Source organism: Cryptomeria japonica, chromosome 10, assembly GCF_030272615.1.
Source record: "Cryptomeria japonica chromosome 10, Sugi_1.0, whole genome shotgun sequence".
NCBI lineage: Eukaryota > Viridiplantae > Streptophyta > Pinopsida > Cupressales > Cupressaceae > Cryptomeria > Cryptomeria japonica.
In genome coordinates, this window is record NC_081414.1 from 195,793,941 (window position 1) to 195,813,902 (window position 19,962).

The following is a 19,962-nucleotide window of genomic DNA, read 5'->3' on the forward strand; positions in this document are numbered from 1 at the left end:
GCCAAGGTTTTGATGTTGTTCTATGTTTTTGTTGTTTCATAGGTTTAAGGCCTTCTCCTTGCTAAAATAATAAAAAACCAACAACCTTTTATTGTGAAAAAGCCCTCTTCCTACGCAATTCGTGTCAACCCATCTACTATTTGATTTTTCCTTTAGTGCCTTTAATAGGCCAAGCCTTGAGAGATCTTTGGTACTTAACCCTTGTTGTGCAAGTTTGTATTGCATGTATGAGTGTGAGGATACTAGAAAATATTAACAAGTTGTTGTACATTAGCAGTGCCTTCATCATCCTCAATGAATCCTTTCATTTCTCTCCACGTGTTTATTGAGATCTAAACAAGGCAAACATTTGTACATCAACTCCCACGCCCAACATCATATAGGCGAGATTACTTTCATAGGCAACATTTGCTTCCGCATTTGACTTGTTTGAATAAGGAGCTCATTTGATGCATAATCTTTTGTGGCGATTGACAAGTGTATGAAAGAGATTCAAACATATATGTATATGGTAGTCACCAACTCTAGTAACCTGCACACCTCCAACTCCTTTGCCATAGGCATCCACCACTTCCACTAGGTGTTAGGTGTAACAATGAAAGTCTTTGAATCAACCAGTGTGGCATTTGAAAGAGAGACGTGGTTAATCTGGCTCCAAAACATATCACTAACCTTCATGTTATTTACTTTTCCAAAAATGAATGACGCAACTAGTTCTGTCGAGCACGACCAAGATCTGTAATTTTTTACTAACCTTCGTGTTATGCGCTAATCGTGACTTTTTGGAGCCAGTTTAGTTGGTCGATTTTGTTATGTTCAATTTTTTTCTTCACCCAACATTACATGCAGGTGTAATTTAATTATTACATAAGAAGCATTAGATGTGGCCTCTATTCATGTGTTTGTGGCTCCTCAAATCATATATGGAGTGACATTTTGTTGAGGTCAAAAACCTTTATTCAAGGTTTAAAGTTGTAGAGTTCTTACAAGTGGTGCCTCTTGTGGCTAGTTTCAATGTTTTTGCTAGTGGCATCCAAGGATTGACTAAGTCAACAACGTTTCAATGCCAAGCATAGAAATATTCACCACTAGTTTCAACTTAAGCTCTTCCAACAACCCATTTGTGGCCTTGCCACTCATTGTCAACAAAAAGAAGTCCAACATGTTTTCTCCTTCACAAAGTCCCATGGGTCCATATTGATAAATTGGCCTCCATATGTTCATGCCTTCTTCTATTCATGTTTTGACCTATTCAAACACCATTTATTTGTTACAAACATATTTTATCTATTGTAATTGTTCTTAATATCAACATTTTAGGTTGAACCCTCATAGTCAATTTGAACTATCAACTCAAGGCTTTTTTACTGTCAAATTTGCATTACAGGTTGAAATTGAGATTTATGTATTTGCAAGTTATGAAAAAAGAAAAACAAATTTTAATTACCTTTTTTGTCTTTTAAATCCTTTGAATACTAGTGAACTTGTTAATAGTTTTCCAAGTCTGTGACCAACTATTAAGCACAATAGCATGGTTGTTCATGAAATCACAAATATTTATATGTGCATATGATTATTGGTAATACATTATGATTTATTCTAATGTCAAATGAATGAAAATAACCAACATGTCTTGTGACAAAATAAAATAAAATAAAAAAATCAATAACGCATGATGCAAACTTCCTTTAATCAAACAAAGCACATAGACAACAATGTTCCTATAGTTGAGGAGAACATAGGTCTGCAATGATAAGCATGTTGTGTTGAGATGTCCATTGAATAAATATTATAAACTCCTGTTACCAACAAATATTTGCAACATTTAGAATTCTTATGTTGTATCTATTATTAATGTTGTTCTATTATACATTCATCCTAGTCATCGAAATTTCCCTTATGTTGACTATAGAATTTTACTAGGACTTTGTTTTCATCTTTTAGTTGTGTCTCTTTAGTGAACAATCCTTTTCCTAGTTGCTAGGAACAAGTGACAAAGTGTCCAAGATAGTTAGAATAGTTAAGTTTATATTTATGATGTAAAGAAATAATGGATTGGATTGATCATCTTGTGTAATTTTTTTGCTTATTATCAATAGTCAAATGCCTGGAAATATATCTCTATGAAAGGTCATGCCTTAAGAATTGTTAAAGTATTAGCTATATTTTGATCATTTATCTTCGCATGTACTCTTACCCAAGTAGGGTCCACTTGCGGTGAGGAGCTACTCATAGTTAGTTAGTGAATATTATTTCAAATTTTCTTATCATTTAGTATTTTCAGTTGTTGATATTATAAAATTTATGAATCATGTAGCAATTATATAGATATGCATTCTATACGTGTCTTCAACTGAAAATGTCATTTATCTTTTAGCTACAATATCTTCTATTGAAATAGTTATTTATTTGTTGTAACCATCATATAATCGTCATTTGCTTATAACTAAGAGCTATATATTAGAATAAATGTTCATTTCTTGTAGCTATTCACTAGCTTAGTTTAAACTTAGATTAATGAAATCATTGATTTTTCAACAGCTCAAATAGAAACCCAAATGCCTCCTAGTGTATGCAAAATACAAACTTCATCTTAATTTTATGACCCTAGTTGACAATTGAATGCATCTCATAGTGATTATTGGTTGATTAGTATAGAATATCCTTATCCCTAAGTTATAGTGCACAACCATACTTCCCCGAATCACTAGTCCTTAGAAGAGACCGTACAAATTGTGTTATGAATCTATGTTCAAAAGTTCAAAATTTTAATGATTAATTTTTATAGGTGTTAGAAAGTGAAAGTTTGGTGCAAAATGCTAGTTTCAATGCCCTACTTTGGCCATAAAGTGGGACATACTATTGTGGGATCACTCTTATGTATACTTCCTTTTCTTTTTCTTTTTATCAATCCTAGGTCATTTTTATAACCCATTGGTATTGGGAGCATGAGCCCAAGGTACAAGAATGATCAACTTCTTATGACTTGGATATGAGATATAATGAGTATCCACTCAACTAAATTCACCGAGGGTATTGGCGCTTAGATATATAACCCTGTTATCCTAGAGTTCATACTCAATACTCATTATCCATCATCAAGTAGTGTATAGTTTCAAGCTAGTTGACAAGGGTGATGATATTGTTCTTGTTCTTATTTAGGCTTTGTTGAACCTAAGAGGGCAGTTTTTTAAAGACCGCTAAGCATGATAGTTAAAAGTAAATATAAAACTATAGAAGACCCTTATGACCATACTCAAAGTGACAGTGAACAAACACTACACTAGTTACAAGCATAATACCTCACTAACATCCAATATAAAAAATTGAAGGACATATAACATACACAAAATATGTGAAATAAAGTCATATTACCTTAAGTGAATACATTCAACATGGCATGTTACATATATAATTTAAAATCACACATATACAACCCTTTATATGTTTGTTGGACATGGTTTTAAGATTATCTGGAATGAGTCATTACACTAGGTTGCAAATATAAGTAGAGCTCCCATATGGATGATTGTCTAAACATATAGTTCACCCACGTGCTTACTTCATATTTAACAAAAAAGTTATAAACCTAGATTATTTGTAGAGTTGGGTTAAAAATAACACTAAAAAAATATAAGATATCTTTAAATGATAAGAAAGTGGTGGGAAGATGTAAAAGGAAATTGATACCTTGATCATTTGGGTAATTGAGTTAGCTCTTAGATCTTGCATATATAAGAACACATGTAAGATAAAACATTGAAACTAGAAATTCATTCATAAACCATAAGCTCGATATATGATCAAATAAAAATATTCTTTTCAATAACCAAGAGCATACACATCATAGTCTACTTTAACCATTCATGAATGCATAGAGTGAACTCATATATTACACTACAAAGATATGCACCATATGCATTTTGATAAAATTTTACTAACCCTTACATATAATAGACTATTATAATATTGTACTAGTAAATATGGCTTAAGGGGAACACATAACATACCAATCCCTTGAATACAACTATACAAAGATGAAGACACTTGTGCTATGAAGAAAAGATTATAATCTTGCACCTTTCAAATTGACAACACCTACTTGACACATGAGGAAATTAAAATTAAATTACTAGGCTAACACCCTACAACAACCTCAATAGTACCAAACACCTTTGTAGTAAGGTAGTGTCCAAAATTAGCCAACCCACCTCAATTGCATCTACTTCACCTCTATGCAGCAATACAATTCAAAATTAGCCACACATATGTGGAAAAAGAGTGACACATCATGCCAAATCATGATTTACACCATGTCAACATAAACATATACTTGTAGGATACAAAATAAATATTGTACCATTGAAGAAGTCTACCATGGATCATGCCCACACTCAATAATAAATGAATCAACCATTTAGGTGAGGTTGCTTGCACAATTTAAAATCCTCTATCTTGACTCCACATACAACTCTAGGGTACTTACAACATTGGTTCTAACCTCGTAGACCATCAAATAGTTCAATTATGTCACTAAGGATAAGAGGAAAGCATCAATGACCATTGTACTCACAACACTAGTTGACTATGTAAGAAAAGTCTTATAATGAAGTTTGGGGAACAACTCAAACCACATACATATGATTAAAGAATTTGTGTGGGGGTTCGTTAGGGACATGAAACATCCATAGGGTTCCAATTTTGTGTAAGTACCTGTAAAAATGGTGAACATAGTGTGTTGGTAATGGCCATGACTAATAACATCCTCAATCATTGGAGAAGATCAATGATCAACAATGAGGGACCTTTAAATCCAAAGCTAGTGCACAATGCTAGAAGGAAAATGCTTTTTAAAGAGTTTAACCATTGCACCATAATTAGTTACTATCATAAATGGAAATGAACATCACATAAAATAGGATATATAAACCACCTTGAAAAGTCTTTGATCTTCACAGAAAGCACTAGGGTCCACCAACATTACATAAGGTGCCACATAACACATGTTAATATATTTTTCTCATAGAGGACAAGCCATCACAATAAAAGTGACATGTAGTAGGCATAAAGTCACTAATGAATCAACACAAACCATATGAGGGATTGGATTTCCATGATAATTAATTGTTGAGGCCCACAAATGTTAATCTTATAAGGGTAACACATTGCATGATATAAATTGTCAAAGCATCTTGCACATTCTGAGATATATATAAACATCATGGCACACTTCGAATAAAGGCATGAATGTAAGGAAAATTCATATAAGTCAACTTGAACCATATAAGGCTTATGCGTAGAATGAAACCTTAACCACAAAGACTTATAAATAAATATTTGACTTGAGCATCGAAACATACACACATATACTCCAAGCTTCATACAAGTCATATGGGCATATATGAATATTGTAATGGCATAGAAAATAATATCAAATTAAGATACGATCTAAGTCTCATCCCTTATTTATTATACCTTCAAGAGATTTGAACCTTTGGGATGACATAATTAAGAAATATACCATCACCCTAACCAATCTTTTAATTGTATTTTTCATGTAGTTATTCTTATATTAGTATACCATTTTTTTCTATAATATATTTATATTATGTACATCAATATCTTTTCCTAATCCACACTTATTTGATTATTTTAATCGTATGTTCTTCATAATTTTCATAGATGCTTATTTTATTAGCTCCCATCTTACTAATGTGTCCATTGGATGCAATTTCTTTAACTCCTTTGACAAATCATTATATTAAAATTAAAAAAAAAGTGCAATAATCTTATAGTTATTAAATTTTTAATGCCATTTATCTATTTTCCTACCGATTCATGCTGGGAATAGAAAAAACATAAATGAAATTATTATTCAAATTTTATTATTGTTTTTAAATGCATTAAAATTCAGAGGTACAATCTTAACTACATCAATAATGTAACTCTTATTCAAACATTAATTTGAGACTTATTAATATTTTGTTTTTGTTCGAATGACATTGAATACTGTTATAGCTATCATAACAGTCCTTTTGTATTGTGACGTGACAAACAAATTAATGTAAAAATTAATTATGCCTTCAATGAAATTCACTTCTAAACAATTGCATTACCAACTTTTAAATTATTAGATATTTGGAAAAAAAGACTTACACTAAATATAATTATGTGCCAAATATACTTTATTATATGTTTGCAAAAATAGATTTACATATATTGAAGTAGTACACTATTATCTAATATTTTTTATTGTTTTAATGTTAAAAATGACTATAAACAACCACTAATTACTATAATAGAACACCATTTATAAAAAATAATAACTACTTATCTAAATTCCAACTACATCTTCAACTATCAAATCACTTATATGAACCAAATATAACATGATCAAAACATATTGTTGATCTAAAAACCATACTACCATGATTTTAATTTAGAACTATTTAAATTTACAATTGAATGTATTTTAACAACTCTATTATTATACTCAACGAAAAAAAAAATATTATTTGATATTTTTTTATCTTCACTCAATGCACAAACTAATCAACCTAACCATTGAACTCTTGTTATGTTTCAAAACTCAGTAATTTTTTTTTATCAATGCAAAAATAAAAAAATTACACGTTTTGGACAACCGCATCAATCTATTTTGTTAGTTTATAATTATTTGAAAAAATCATGGTCGTTATGCATTGCGAAAACGGAACCCTACGATAAGGCAGCCATGTGTGGCTTAAACACGTCGTTCATTATCTCTAACTTATTATTAATATTATTTTCTATTTTTAAAATATTCCCGTTAGCTTTACTGACAGCACACTGAGAAACCCAGTAAACGTGTAAGGAAAGGCTGTGGCTTTAACGAATTACATATGTTTATTTTTAATCATAAGTTTAAACTAACGACGTCGTGTTAGCAACAAGGGAAATACTAAGATAGGCAGCGCTACAACTTGTGTCGACAGCTTTCTGGGATTCTCGACCCAAAATCCACAAATTCCTCGCACTTTTTTGCGCTACACACGATCTGGGCATCAACATTTCAAAATTCTTTTGATTGCCTGCACTGACTGCGGCGGAAATCGAGGTCCTAGATAAATTTTGTCTCGGATTGGCCGTTTTTCTTCGCAGATTGACACTCTGTAGAGATTTATTCAGTTTTTTCATCGGTTGAGGGTTTTAATGTGCAAGCAAGATGCCTTTTCCAAGAAGAGGCGATTGCTATGATGTTCTGAATGCAGCGCCGTAAAAGTATCGAGAAGATTGCAGTGAAATTGGTTGCAAGTGGCGTTGAAATGTCAGTTTAGAGCATCGATCTCGAGCTCGAAAAGCTTTTTAATGCGCGCTCCACAATTCTTGAAGTTTGCGAAGGTCTAGCTGGATTTGTCAAGAGGAAAATGAGCGATTCGCGAGGAATGTCTGAAGTGTATGTCTGCTTTAGGAGGGACGATTATATTTACGGCGTGCATTGTAGTTTTTGAGAATTAATGAGCTTTTGAGCTTTGAAGGGTTTGAGTTTTATGTCGGAGGATTTTTTTTTTTTGAAGAGTCATAACTTAAGTATTTGTATGCATTGAGTAGGCATATCTGAGCTTTGGTGTTTATTTCGAGCACTGGAAGTATTTAAAATTTTGAAGACGTAGAGCATCTTAGTGATTCTCAGGGTTTAATATTTAGCTGAGTATTTATTTTCCAAAGCCTGCAAAGTTTTTCTTCAAGGCAATTTCATGGTTTAGAGGCTCTGCAGAGCTTTTAAGGATTTAATATTTAGCTCGGAGGGGTTATTTTCAGAGCCTTAAGATAAATTTGGAGGAAAAATGCTGTCTGCAAGCATGGCGACTTCGGCTACTCGTAGCACAATGGAACAAATGCTGGAGTCTTTGAAGAAGCAAGAAGAAAAGCCTAAGGATCTTCCTCCAGCTTTGCCTTCTAGACCGACTTCAAAAGCTCGACTCCCGTCTAATGTTAGAATGAGGAGATCTTCATCGCCGTCTGTAGGTCGTAGTTCAGACTCTTCTGCGCACAGTGAGGCCAGGGTTCTATTGGAATCGTCTGGTTTAAAAATGGACGAAGCTAGGGTACCATTGAAAGCGATTGAAAGCAAATCCGTGCCCGTTCAAGTGCCACCTAGCAGGACAGAGGCGGGGTTTGTCAGGGATAGTGAAATTGGAGAGGAGAAAATATCATCGAAAATTTCAACTAGGGTTGAAAAGTTCAATGGTTTTGCCTATGCAGATATCAGGATTGGATCAGAGAGCTGTATTCAGGAATCTGAGCTAAACGATCTTCTGTACTACAGTAATATGGATTCGCCTTATGAAATAATTGATCCCAACGATGAAAGCAATGGTCCAAATTTTTCTCCTTGCAGTGTATCCGCCCGGCTAAAATGCACCAATAGGAACGATGCCAATTTATGTGCCTTGACTAAGGTTTGATCTGGAAACCCATCTTGAAGTTGCTAATTTGTTAAATAGGCGATGTCGGCATTACTCTGAGCATTATCATTGCTTCCTTTATAATTTCTCTAGTACTGCAAACAAGGAGCGTAGTATCAAGCCAATTATAATTATTCATGGAGTCTGTCTTTTATGGTGATTTTATTAAAATGAAGTGAGTGGCCCCTGTAAGGCACAGGACAGCATCAGCATTTTGGTATCTATCTCACCCTATATTTTCCCCTATATTAGTATTCTAGATATTTAGCAAGGCAGTTATATTTCCTTCTGCTTGGTGGGTGATAGATTGATAGTCGATGAATGCTTTTGTTGGAAGATTGTGTACGTCTTGAAAGCACCGTTTTATTTACTATGCCATTTCTTTTGTTGTTAGGATTCCGTTAGCATTTCACCCTACAATTGACTTATCTTCACACTAATACAAGTCCTCCTTTGCTTGATTCTTTATTTTATTTATATGGCAGTGTCTTTTCCCATCAATTTCCCTTATTTGCCGTTTTGTACCAAAATTTTTGTAGGATTTTAGCCAGCAGTTTAAAATGCCTTTTTGATATTATAAAACATTTTCTAAGCCTTAAGCAGTCGAGGTTGGATCTCGGACAGAAGTGGAACTAGAAATATGCTATCACCTTTAAAATCTTATTGATCTGAATTGAAAGCTAAAATATAGTTTGTAACCTGGAGTTTGTGTCTTTCCATAGAAATACTGTTACATTGCAGCCGCATTCCATGCTTTCTGATATCCAGTATTTGGATAGTCCTTTTGACAATGCTTTTGATGTGGTCTCTGTTTAACAAAAATCATGATGTGCTATCTAAGGCTTGGCTTTACTGCTCAGTTTCCCATGTATATGGGTTTAGACTTTAGAGTGTTAAGGATTCAATTACGTGTGAATTTGGTAGATACGGTTGCCTTAAGAATTGTTGACTTTGCAGTGCAAGCCTTGTAAATTAAATGAAAATCTATCCTGCTGTATCAATCAGTATTCTGCAAAGAACAAGCATGCATTGTTATATAGTTGATGTTCATGTGTGTTTTTTCTCTGGGTGTGTGCTTTTATGTTGGTTTGTTATTTATTTATTTTGTCTATTTAATTATTGAATTTTCAAATATAATCTTTATATAACATTTCGGAAGACATGATTGGTGAAAGCATCTCCTTTTTTTGTATTACAACTTACAAGCTACACTATTTCTGTACAAAAAACAAGGAATGTGAAATTAAAGGTGTTTGTTATTAATCGCGTCCAATTCTTCTATTTAACTACAATAGCTTGACATCTGTTCAAACTATAATGGATGTCATAATTGCATAACCCTTCAGGTTGGTGACTCCGTTATAATTAGAGAGCTCTAGGAAGTTATAGGGAAATGTGTGACTACAGGGTGATAAGCATACCTTTAGTTACCCATCAGGAAAAGTGTTGTGCTTATGTTAAATTCTTGCTTTATTGCCTTAAGATAGAACTTCCTTTTCCTTCCCTTATTTCTAATATAGTTGATACTGATGAGAGTTTCAACCATAGCCACCAATTATTTTTTAATGATGTGTTGGAATCTTCATTTTACCAGGTACTAACATTTCTTAGAGGTGCTTGTGTGCTTTGTGGTCCCACTTGCCATGCGATCATTATCAATGACCATGAGGAAAAATTGGTCATAGAAGAAATGATTCCTCATAGGAATGGTTATTATTGATGACTAGAGTATGTACAGTTAAAAATATCATAATAGTAGATCTTCTAAATAATGTTGCTCTATGGAACTCCAATTGGTAAAAAATGTCTCTAGATAACAAGAAGAAGAATGAGTTGGTTCTTGTCAAAAAGAAGACGTGAAGAATTGTTTCTTGTGATTGTTAATTGATGTGCCGTATAATAAAAGCTTATGGAGTTTCTTAAGGTAGTCAGTTAGACCCACTCACTCACTATTAAGATGGTTTTTAAATCAGCATGTTGGAAATAGCATCAACAAATGATGTCCAAACCCTACAGAAATTCTTAATAGAGAAAAACATAAAAAACAGTCTAGCTCTCTCATATGGTGTTTATATGAGTTCTGTTACAAGTACGTGCAGTATGATTTCTATAATTAACACTTTTGTTTAATGTTATAGACTATACAACAAAACTGTCTGAAAACATACAAATAACACAAGATAACTAAGGTCAAATTGGAGTGGTTAACTTACTTATCTCCCAAAAGCTAGCTATTTAGTACCATTTGGGGCCATAGCACATTCCTAAAATAAAATGGTCGGCGACAAGGACACTTCTTCAAATTCCATATAAACTAACAATGCATAGCTCTTCATTATTTTATAAGGCGGTCATCAAAAGGGCATATTCAATTTGTCTTTCTTGGATAATTTTTAAAACAACTGTCATTTTCCTAGAAAATGTATATCTCTCTGTATAAATAAGTTATTCAGTTGATAAATGTATGCTGCGTCTTCGTCAGTTTATTTCTGTTACATTTGTCATCTTCATTTCACAAAACTGTTATTGTGATATTGTTTTTGTATCGTACGATATTAATTATTTGTGGACTAAATGCCATGTTTACAAATCAAATGTTGGTCTCTGACTTGGGTCATACTTGAATGGTTAAACATTTTTGTTACCCAGAAGTTAGCTATTTAGACTTTTAGTACCATTTGGTGCCATAGCACGTTCTTGAAACAAAGTGTTCAGCAATACTAATAAGGACAAACCTTGAACTCCACATTAACTGGCAGTACATGGCTCTCCATTATTAAATTAGTAAATCATTAAAATATATGTTTTTGTCCTTTTTTATAATTGCTTATCTTAATATTGTTTTACTAGAAAATTTCTTTCTATATATCTTTTAGCTGATGAAATATATGTTTGTCTTCTTTGGTTTATTTACATCCATTTGTTATTTCAGTTTCACAAACCGTTATGGTGGTCTTTGCTTTGCATGGTAGGATGTTGGTGTTTTGTAAATCATGCTCTCTGTAGAAATCACAAACATCAGTCTCTGACTTGTGGTTTAATTGGCTGTTGGAAACATTAGCTCTTTATTTTTTAAGTTTGTTTGCTAGCTCTGAATTCCACTAGGATTTGCATGCTGTTTCTGTCTCATTATAAATTGTTTATTCCAGACAACTTGTATTTTATTTTATTCAAGTTGAAACCAGACCATAACCAATTGCATGAAATGGCTGAACAGAATTCACGTGTGTGGTGTATGCTTCCGGATAACCAGTGGAGTTTAGGGGTGGTTCAGTCAATCTTTGGCACAGAGGCCATAATCAAAATTTCCAATGGCAAAGTAAGTTTTGTTAATTAGTGTATTTATTAAAGATGATGCCTACGAATAGTTCAATTAATTCGTCTTTCAAATAGTTGTGCCCATTATTATAAACCTTCTGATTGTGTTTCTTTGGTAGACTGTCAAATTTTCTGTGAGGAATACACTACCTGCAAATCCAGATATTCTTGAAGAAACCAATGACCTTATTCAGCTTAGTTACTTGAATGAACCTTCAGTTCTTTATAATCTTCAGCAAAGATATGTCCAAGATATGATCTATGTAAGTCATTGATATATAAATATTAGCGTTACTTTTTTGTCAGTTTCATAATACTTTCCTCTGCTAGTATTCTTTGAACAATGCTGGGTAGGTTTCTATCTTGTCACTCATTGCCATTAAAAGATGTCCAGACTAAAGCAGGACCTGTATTGGTTGCGGTAAACCCATTTAAAGATTTGGGCCTTTTTGGTCATGATTTCATCGAAGCATATAAATGCAAAGCGAGATTCCATCCACATGTATACATGATGGCAGATATTGCATTTGATGCAATGATGAGAAGTAAGTTAATGCTAAGTGTTAGTAAAGCTTTTTAATTTTGACAAATACAGTATTACTATTTACTATTGGGATAAAGTGTGTCTTATGACTAATTATACAAGCTTGAATAATGCTTGTCTTGTTTACATATTTTGAGATAATCTTGGTGGATTATAAAGCCTGAAAATTGGATTTAGAGTACATTCAGTGTCTGTATTGACCTTTATTGCTTTTTATTGCATTGGCTTGTGCAGATGGAATAAGTCAATCTATTATTGTAAGGTAAGCGGTACTGTACCTTGTTGATCTTTTTGTTACTGATGATTGGCTATGCTTGAATCAGGATTTGTAACATTACCTAAAACACGGGGAAATGGCTATTTAGATGTTTTTTTTGTTACCTTGGTCTTTAATTTAACCTTGTTGACTTGCCTTTTTCTTTTTAAGATTAAAACTCAAATATTACCATCACAGCTGCTCATGTAACTTGTGCCGCACCTGATAGTTCTTTATGTATTGGCATGAATATTTACTCTGAAATCTAGTTACTTATGATGAAACACGGGGCTGCTTCATAATATGGCAGAAACACAATAACTAGGAAAGATGGCATGCTTATCTTAAAAGTAAATTACATTTTTATTAGCTTACGTGTTGTTGGATTTATTTCTCTGATCTCAAGTTCTTTACATTCTAGAGACATTGATGTGATCAATCTCAACATATGAAATTTGGCATTGCTTAGAGGAGTTCTATTCCCTAAATAGATATAATATGAGAAATCACATTCTGAAACTCTTAGCTGATATAAGGTTTTAGCTATAATATTTAGCATATAAAACAGTTTTAATAAGATAATTTTAAAATATTTTAAAGAGTTTTGTAATATATATCATATTAATGGAAGCTTAACATCCTGTAAATCCTGAAAATCTTTAAAATTTGAACTGCAAAATCAAAATTTAAGTGTAGAATTTGAAGGGCAACCCAACCTCCTAACTGTTTATTGTAAAATTAAAAATCTGTAACTTTTTAACTCTTCTATACTGATTGTAGGCTTTGACATATGATTCATGGCCTTCTATGATGAGTTGAAAGGCCTCTGATAGGCTACAATGACTTAAAATTTGATCCATTGATGTAACAATCCATTTTTTGGTCAAGAACTCTTGATCTGATTTCCATATGTTCTGAAAATTGATATTTGGATGTTGGAAAGCACTCTTTTCTTAATTTCACTAAGGGAGAGCTTTGAGACCTTGGTTTCCTCTTCTTGAAAAGATTTGTTGGGCAAATCTCCCGAATTCAACAAGCTCATGTGCTCGTGGGCTTTACACCTGCATGGCATTTGAACTTGGGTCTTACACAAAGCTACACATTGTCTTAACCACTAGATTCGTGACTTGACAAATGCGGGTCTAATAATTTATGCACCAAGTGTTCAATACCTACTTTCAGATGTGGTGTGTGTTAACACTGTTGGGCCTGAATTTGGTTCCTATTTCAATCATATGTGCTATGCATTTGCTGCCCATTCTCTTTTGGCTAGTCTTAAAAATTTATGCTATGTTTGTTTGTTACATCTTTGTAATAATCTTCTGTTAGTATTTTGTGTTAATTTATGCTTTGATGGCGTGATACTTGGCTATGATTACAAATACAACAACTTGCCAATCTTCTGAATTCTTTATGATGTTACAAGCAAATTTGCATGGACACAGATATGGATACGGTATTGGATATGGATACGACCATTTTTTTAGACCACCAATATGGATACGGCTGGATATGACATTCATAAAAAACACATACACATATTTAACACAATTTTCTAAGTTATTAGAGGAGATTTTCACTACTTTAAAAGCAATATAGACACATAATTGCTACATAAATAATTATAAGTTGATTTAACAATTTACAATATGCAAAAATAGTAGAGTTGCATTGGAAAATAACTCAAAAAAATGGGTCACTGAAATAGAAAAACATTTCATTAGTCTTTCTCATTTGCTGTAGGTTTTGTTTATACCATTTGTTTTTTTTTCGAATGAAGTTTTTTTTAAATTAAATTTTGGAAGCTTTACGATAAATTTTAAAAAAATCAAATCACATAGTATCCGGCATGGTTGGAGAATCAAGATTTTTTGGCATGTGTGGGTAGAGTAGCCGCCATGTATCTGGCCCATATTGAATACGTATCCGTTTTGGATATGGGGATATGTGCGCCTAGGGAGGGACGAAGGAGTATCTGGCTACTCTGTTTACAAGTTGAATTTGAAGAGGGAGGATGAATTCCTTATACTTTGCATTCAACATTGTTTGGGTTTGAATTTGGTTCTATTTCAATGATGTTAATTATTGACTATGCATTTGCTGGGTGTTCACTTTTGGCTGGTCTTAAAATTTTATGGTATGCTTGTTTATTATATCTTTCAAATCATCTTCTGTTTCTACTTCTTTTAATGATCTTTAGTTGATCTTTGACTATTAACATTTTGTACTAATTTATGCCTCTATGACATGCTATTTGGCTATGATTATCAATGCAGCTTTCTTGCCAATCTTCTGAATTCGTTTTCTATTTCAAGTGGAGGATGAATTCCTTATATGTTGCATTTTGTTTGTCCAATTCAAACTTCATATGATACTGTCTTAAATTTGATGTAAATCATTAATTATATCCAGCCTTTTTGCATCAAGAACTATATCAACTCCTTGTAGAATTCTATACATGGATGTCAGAAGACTGAAAATTTGTATTGGAAGCCCTACCTTTTTGCCAATTCCACGTACAACTAAAGGCACTAGCATTTGATAACCATCACTTGGAAGCCAGACACACGGTAATTGAAGTGAGTTGGAGGAATATTGGAATTGAATTCTCGATGATAGTGGCAATCTGTCTTATTGATACTGATGATACAGCTATGTGCTTGAAGTGACATAGGTAGAGTAGTTTATGTTGTAACTGGCAAAGAGAGGCTATTTATAATATACTTTATTTCTCTTCTGTGTACTTTGGTATTGTCATGGGAATACCGTCACTTTCTGGTTTGCTATTTTATGTGATGCTTGTAATGTTGTCTTAGCTGTTTTTATCTTTCGATTAGAAAACCTTTGTCATTCTTTACCATCTTATATTTGCCTTGTTGAAAATATTGGTTGGCCTTATTGTTGTAAGAGCATTAAATAATAATTGCACTTTGAATCCATGTATTTTATATTGCTTCAACAGCTACAAAGTATCATAGTAAGTAGTAGAAATATTTAATTTGGAGTTCGTATTTTTTCTATAAATTGCGTAATAGCATTCTTTTTTATCTGTTGAAACTTAAGTCAAGGTCCTTCTGTCTTATTGGAATATTTAACTGACTCAAAATCTGGATTTCAGTGGTGAAAGTGGTGCTGGTAAAACAGAAACTGCAAAAAGAGCAATGCAATACCTTGCATCAATTGGCAGTTGTAGCAGAATAGAGAATACACTTCTAAAAACAAATCCCATACTAGAGTCTTTTGGCAATGCGAAGACACTAAAAAATGATAACTCTAGCCGTTTTGTAAGTTGTCAATCAACTTTCATATACAACAAATTTTACAAAAAATTAAGTGGATGTTCTAGAGTCTTTGCACTTAAAAAGAGTATATGCAAACATTTATTATTCTGATTTAACAAATCTCTTTTTAGCATACCCAGCCTGTTGCTTAGCAAGGTTGTTGGGTTTGTTAGCAGGAATGTTGAAATTGAAAGGTATTGTCTGAAATGGTATGCAGGGCAAGTTGATTAGCATTCACTTCAATAGTTCTGGCAAGATTTCTGGTGCAAATATTCAAACACGTGAGAATTTCCGAGTCTCTTATCAATTTTAATTTGTTTTGGTAGTTTAGATACTGTCAATCTTGAATTTCTTTTATACAGTTTGTGCTGACAAGTGTGGAATGTCTTTTTCACTGTTACTCTGCTGTGGAAGATATGCTTGAAAAGGTGAGGAGTGCATTACTATTTTGTTTGAATATTTAATTTGCACCATACTAACTGGAAGCTGATATCACGAACTTGTGTACAGTCAAGAATTGTTCAACAGGCTCAAGGGGAACGATCATATCATATCTTTTATCAGCTTTGTGCAGGGGCTTCTCATGCTTTGAGAGGTATATTAACATGTCTGCTTAATATTTCTAAATTTCTACCTTAAAATATCTATTTCAAACTTTGAAGTTGACTATTTAATTTTGGCTTCTTACCATGATAATGTTTCCATGCAAGCTATCATCTAGTTTTGTTGCTAAAGTAGTGTAACTGAATATTAAGGTATAAAGGAGGAAGAGCACTATTCTACATTTAAACTACATCTTCTCTTAATGTTTCCAACAAAACAATTAATTTTAAGTTCTTATTAGATGTGATGAGTCAGGTATAGTATTAAAATGCTTAAACAATTGGTATTAAGGTAAAAGTTAAATACGTTTGTGCAATCAATACAGTATTGTTATTAATATTAATCTTCATGCAACATCAATTCACATTGGTTGACCATTAGTTGGTTGTTAATTGCATGCAGTGTTCTAAATGATAGAACCTGTTTATTACCTCTGTTGCCATTGGTTCTGTTCCACAGGACAGATCTTGTCTGCCTGTCACTCTGTTGTTGTAGAAGCTGCAGGCCTTTCGCTGCCATTTAAGTATCTTTTGTCAGTTTCTCCACCAACATAAAATGCTTATGGGCCTTAAAATATACAAAAGATATGCTAGTCATGTAACTGAGCAGGGGAACCCCATGTGTTTATTTGAAGACAAATTATGGGAGACTTTATAGTTTACAATGATTGGAGGTGACAAGTGAATTTTTCATTGATCCTCAGGTGTTCTAGATTTACTACCATTTTAAATTTTTTATCTAAAGATAGGAATTAGTCTCAAGTTTCAACTGCTTGTCCCTTACCCATGTTATTGCTTTATGTAAATTACTTGTATCTTCTTGTTCCAATAACATTTTTTGGTGACATGGATACATCAACATTTTTTTTCAGCCTCCCTTTCAATTTTCTTGAAAGCTCGTAGCATCTCCAATTCATAAATAATCTATTAGAGAATAACACCTTGCCGACCAATTGTATATCTCTTAAATATTGATGACTATGGTGTGTATTTATTGCAGCTTCTTGAGTTCGTTTGTAATCCTCTATTGGAACGCAAATGCATAGGATTGTTGAGCATATTCAATACTTTTTATGCTTGGTGAAAACCTTTTTTAAGGTTCTTCCTCAACAAAAGTCCAATGGATTTTTATTTTGATATCTAGTTTGTTAGATGGTACTTTGAGAAAAATTATGTGCAATCTAAAAATCAACTAAACCAAAGTATATTGACTATCTTTAATTATTTGAATGTACTGCCCTTGGTAGGATGGTTAGATCAAACCCACCAAATTTTTATGATCAACTCAAATCTTAGTTCTTTTTGATCACTAAGATGCTAAGGTGGGCAAGGTGAGATCATACAGAGACTAAAATGAGGACATTATTATTATGATAATTGATAGTTTCTATTTATTGTTAATGGTTATCTACTGTAATATTCTGTAAATACTTAGTTAGCTGTTAGCTAGAATAGAATGTTTCTATTCTTCACCGTCGTTTCCTAAGGAAACATGGTCTTTCTTCTTGTATATAAAGATCTATTGATCTCTGTTAATATTAAGCAAATATTTTACCAATTACTTCGTAATATGGTATCAGAGCCTGAAAAAAGAATTTGTGAATTTGTTTCTGAGATTTATCGGGCCTCTTGGTTTTGCTGCAGATTTTCGGAAATTTTTTGTTTTCAAAAGATTTTCAAACAAAAATTCGTGAAGAATTTTTTCCCTTTTTTTTGAAATCTTCTATTTTCGAAATTTGTTCTTGGCGAGGTTGTTAAGGATTGTGTTCATCCCGTGTAACGAGATTCTTCCTGTTTGCGGAGTCGTACTAGCGCGACCTCCTTGTATATGCAAAATCGTGGAGTATTTCTGCACGGCCTGCTCGATTGACTCTGTCATGCGACCTACATTTTTGGTGACCTCCCGTGACGTTTGTTTGATACTTCTGCCGCTGGTTTGGTTTGTGCCACGCGTCAACCCGCGCATGTCTTCTGCCTGTCGTGGCGACCCCGCGTGTCTGTCTGGCAAGGGTTTTCGACATTTTTATGCAACTCGCAACTTGGTCAAACCCGCATTTTCTGACTTTTGGCTAGGGTTTTGATCCTCCTGACCCTCCAGATTCAGTCGAAATTTTTTTTGAGCACAGAATCGTGGTGGGTTTTTCGAGAGCTCAACTGGGCTATCGTCCGTTTTTTTGGGTGCCTCGATTTTTGAGCCACTAGATCTAGATTCCAACAGCATATTCTTTCTGGGTTTTTCAAGCTCTTCTGAGTGCCTCTTCATTTTTTTTGGGTCCTCTGACATTTTGCCCCGAAGTACGTGCCTTCTCAGTTTTTACGTTTTTCACATAAATTCGTGCCATGGCATCTCTGACGAATATTCTGCTCGAGGGAAATCAAAAGTTCAATGGTCAAAACTATAGCACGTGGAAGCAACGGATGCTAACCATTTTCGAACATCTCGGTAGTGATTTGGTGGTTCTGAGTACTACTCAGCGTCCGACTACAACTCGTCCTGATCAAGTTGCATATGACCAGCATAATCGGGGGGTAGTGATGCTTCTCAAATTATCCGTAGTTGATGATCAGCTCCCTCAAATTCCATCTAGCAAAACAACTGTCGAGATATGGGCGCATCTCAAAACCCTACATGAGACTTCTGATAAAAGAAGGGCCTTCTTTCTCAAGAACACTCCGTTTTCTATTGTCATGGATGAGCAGAAATCGCTCCAGGATCGCCTGAATAGGATTCAGGAAATCCGTGATCAGTTGCTTGCCATTGGACGCAAGATGGAGGAAGAGGACATTGTGGTAATCACCCTTAAAAGTTTACCCAATCCTACGTGCATTTTATCGAAACTCTCAACATCACTTCTATTGGTGTTGATCTGAAGTTCACAGATCTCTGCACACTTCTACTTCAACAAGATCGGTGGACACAACAGTTCAGTAGCAGTTCCAGCTCCACCTCCACAGAACAAGCCTTTGCTGCTAAATCTTTTCACAAGGATAAGGGCAAGTCTCATTCTCAGTAGTCTTCTCAGCAGAAACCCTTTGCTCCTGCATCAGAAGGCTCCAAGAAAAAGAACATTCAATGCAACTATTGCCACAAGTATGGTCACATGAAGGTTGAATGTCGGAAGCGCTTAGCTGCCCAAGCTAACCAATCTAGTTCGCAGCCCAAAGCGAACAGTGCAGAGCATATTGAGCAGACAGAATCTGCCTTTTACGCCTTCATGGCTAAAAGACCCGCAAATCATGTCAAATCGTCTGCCTGGTATATTGATTCAGGTGCCTCTCGTCAGTGAACCAGTCTCGACCTCTCGTCATTTCACCCACCGTCGAGACTGGTTCACTGACTACCAGCCTTATTCACATTCTGTTATATTTGGTGGTGGGGAAGAACACATGTTGAAGATGGATCAGTGATACTGCAATACATTCCTACAGAAGATCAGACTGCAGATATCCTCACCAAGTCCTTGAGCCCGACAAAGTTTCTCAAATTTAGAGGGCAGCTTGGTGTGATAGATAG

At 34.0% G+C, this 19,962-nt stretch overlaps 1 protein-coding gene across 2 annotated transcripts in view; it reads left to right on the plus strand.

Moving 5' to 3' along the window:
• The first annotated feature begins 6,873 nt into the window (after nucleotides 1–6,873).
• Nucleotides 6,874–19,962, plus strand: part of LOC131079124 (myosin-1) — a 118,106-nt gene continuing 105,017 nt past the window's right edge. The window contains exons 1-9 of one of the 2 annotated variants that reach the window (XM_059213032.1): nucleotides 6,874–8,441; nucleotides 11,665–11,766; nucleotides 11,885–12,028; nucleotides 12,160–12,310; nucleotides 12,544–12,571; nucleotides 15,684–15,849; nucleotides 16,064–16,127; nucleotides 16,261–16,274; nucleotides 16,357–16,441. In XM_059213032.1, the coding sequence (XP_059069015.1) occupies nucleotides 7,827–8,441; nucleotides 11,665–11,766; nucleotides 11,885–12,028; nucleotides 12,160–12,310; nucleotides 12,544–12,571; nucleotides 15,684–15,849; nucleotides 16,064–16,127; nucleotides 16,261–16,274; nucleotides 16,357–16,441 (1,369 nt within the window). In that variant the 5' untranslated portion in view covers nucleotides 6,874–7,826. The remainder of the gene's footprint in view (nucleotides 8,442–11,664; nucleotides 11,767–11,884; nucleotides 12,029–12,159; nucleotides 12,311–12,543; nucleotides 12,572–15,683; nucleotides 15,850–16,063; nucleotides 16,128–16,260; nucleotides 16,275–16,356; nucleotides 16,442–19,962) is intronic. The other variant, XM_058017005.2, reaches the window with a different exon arrangement.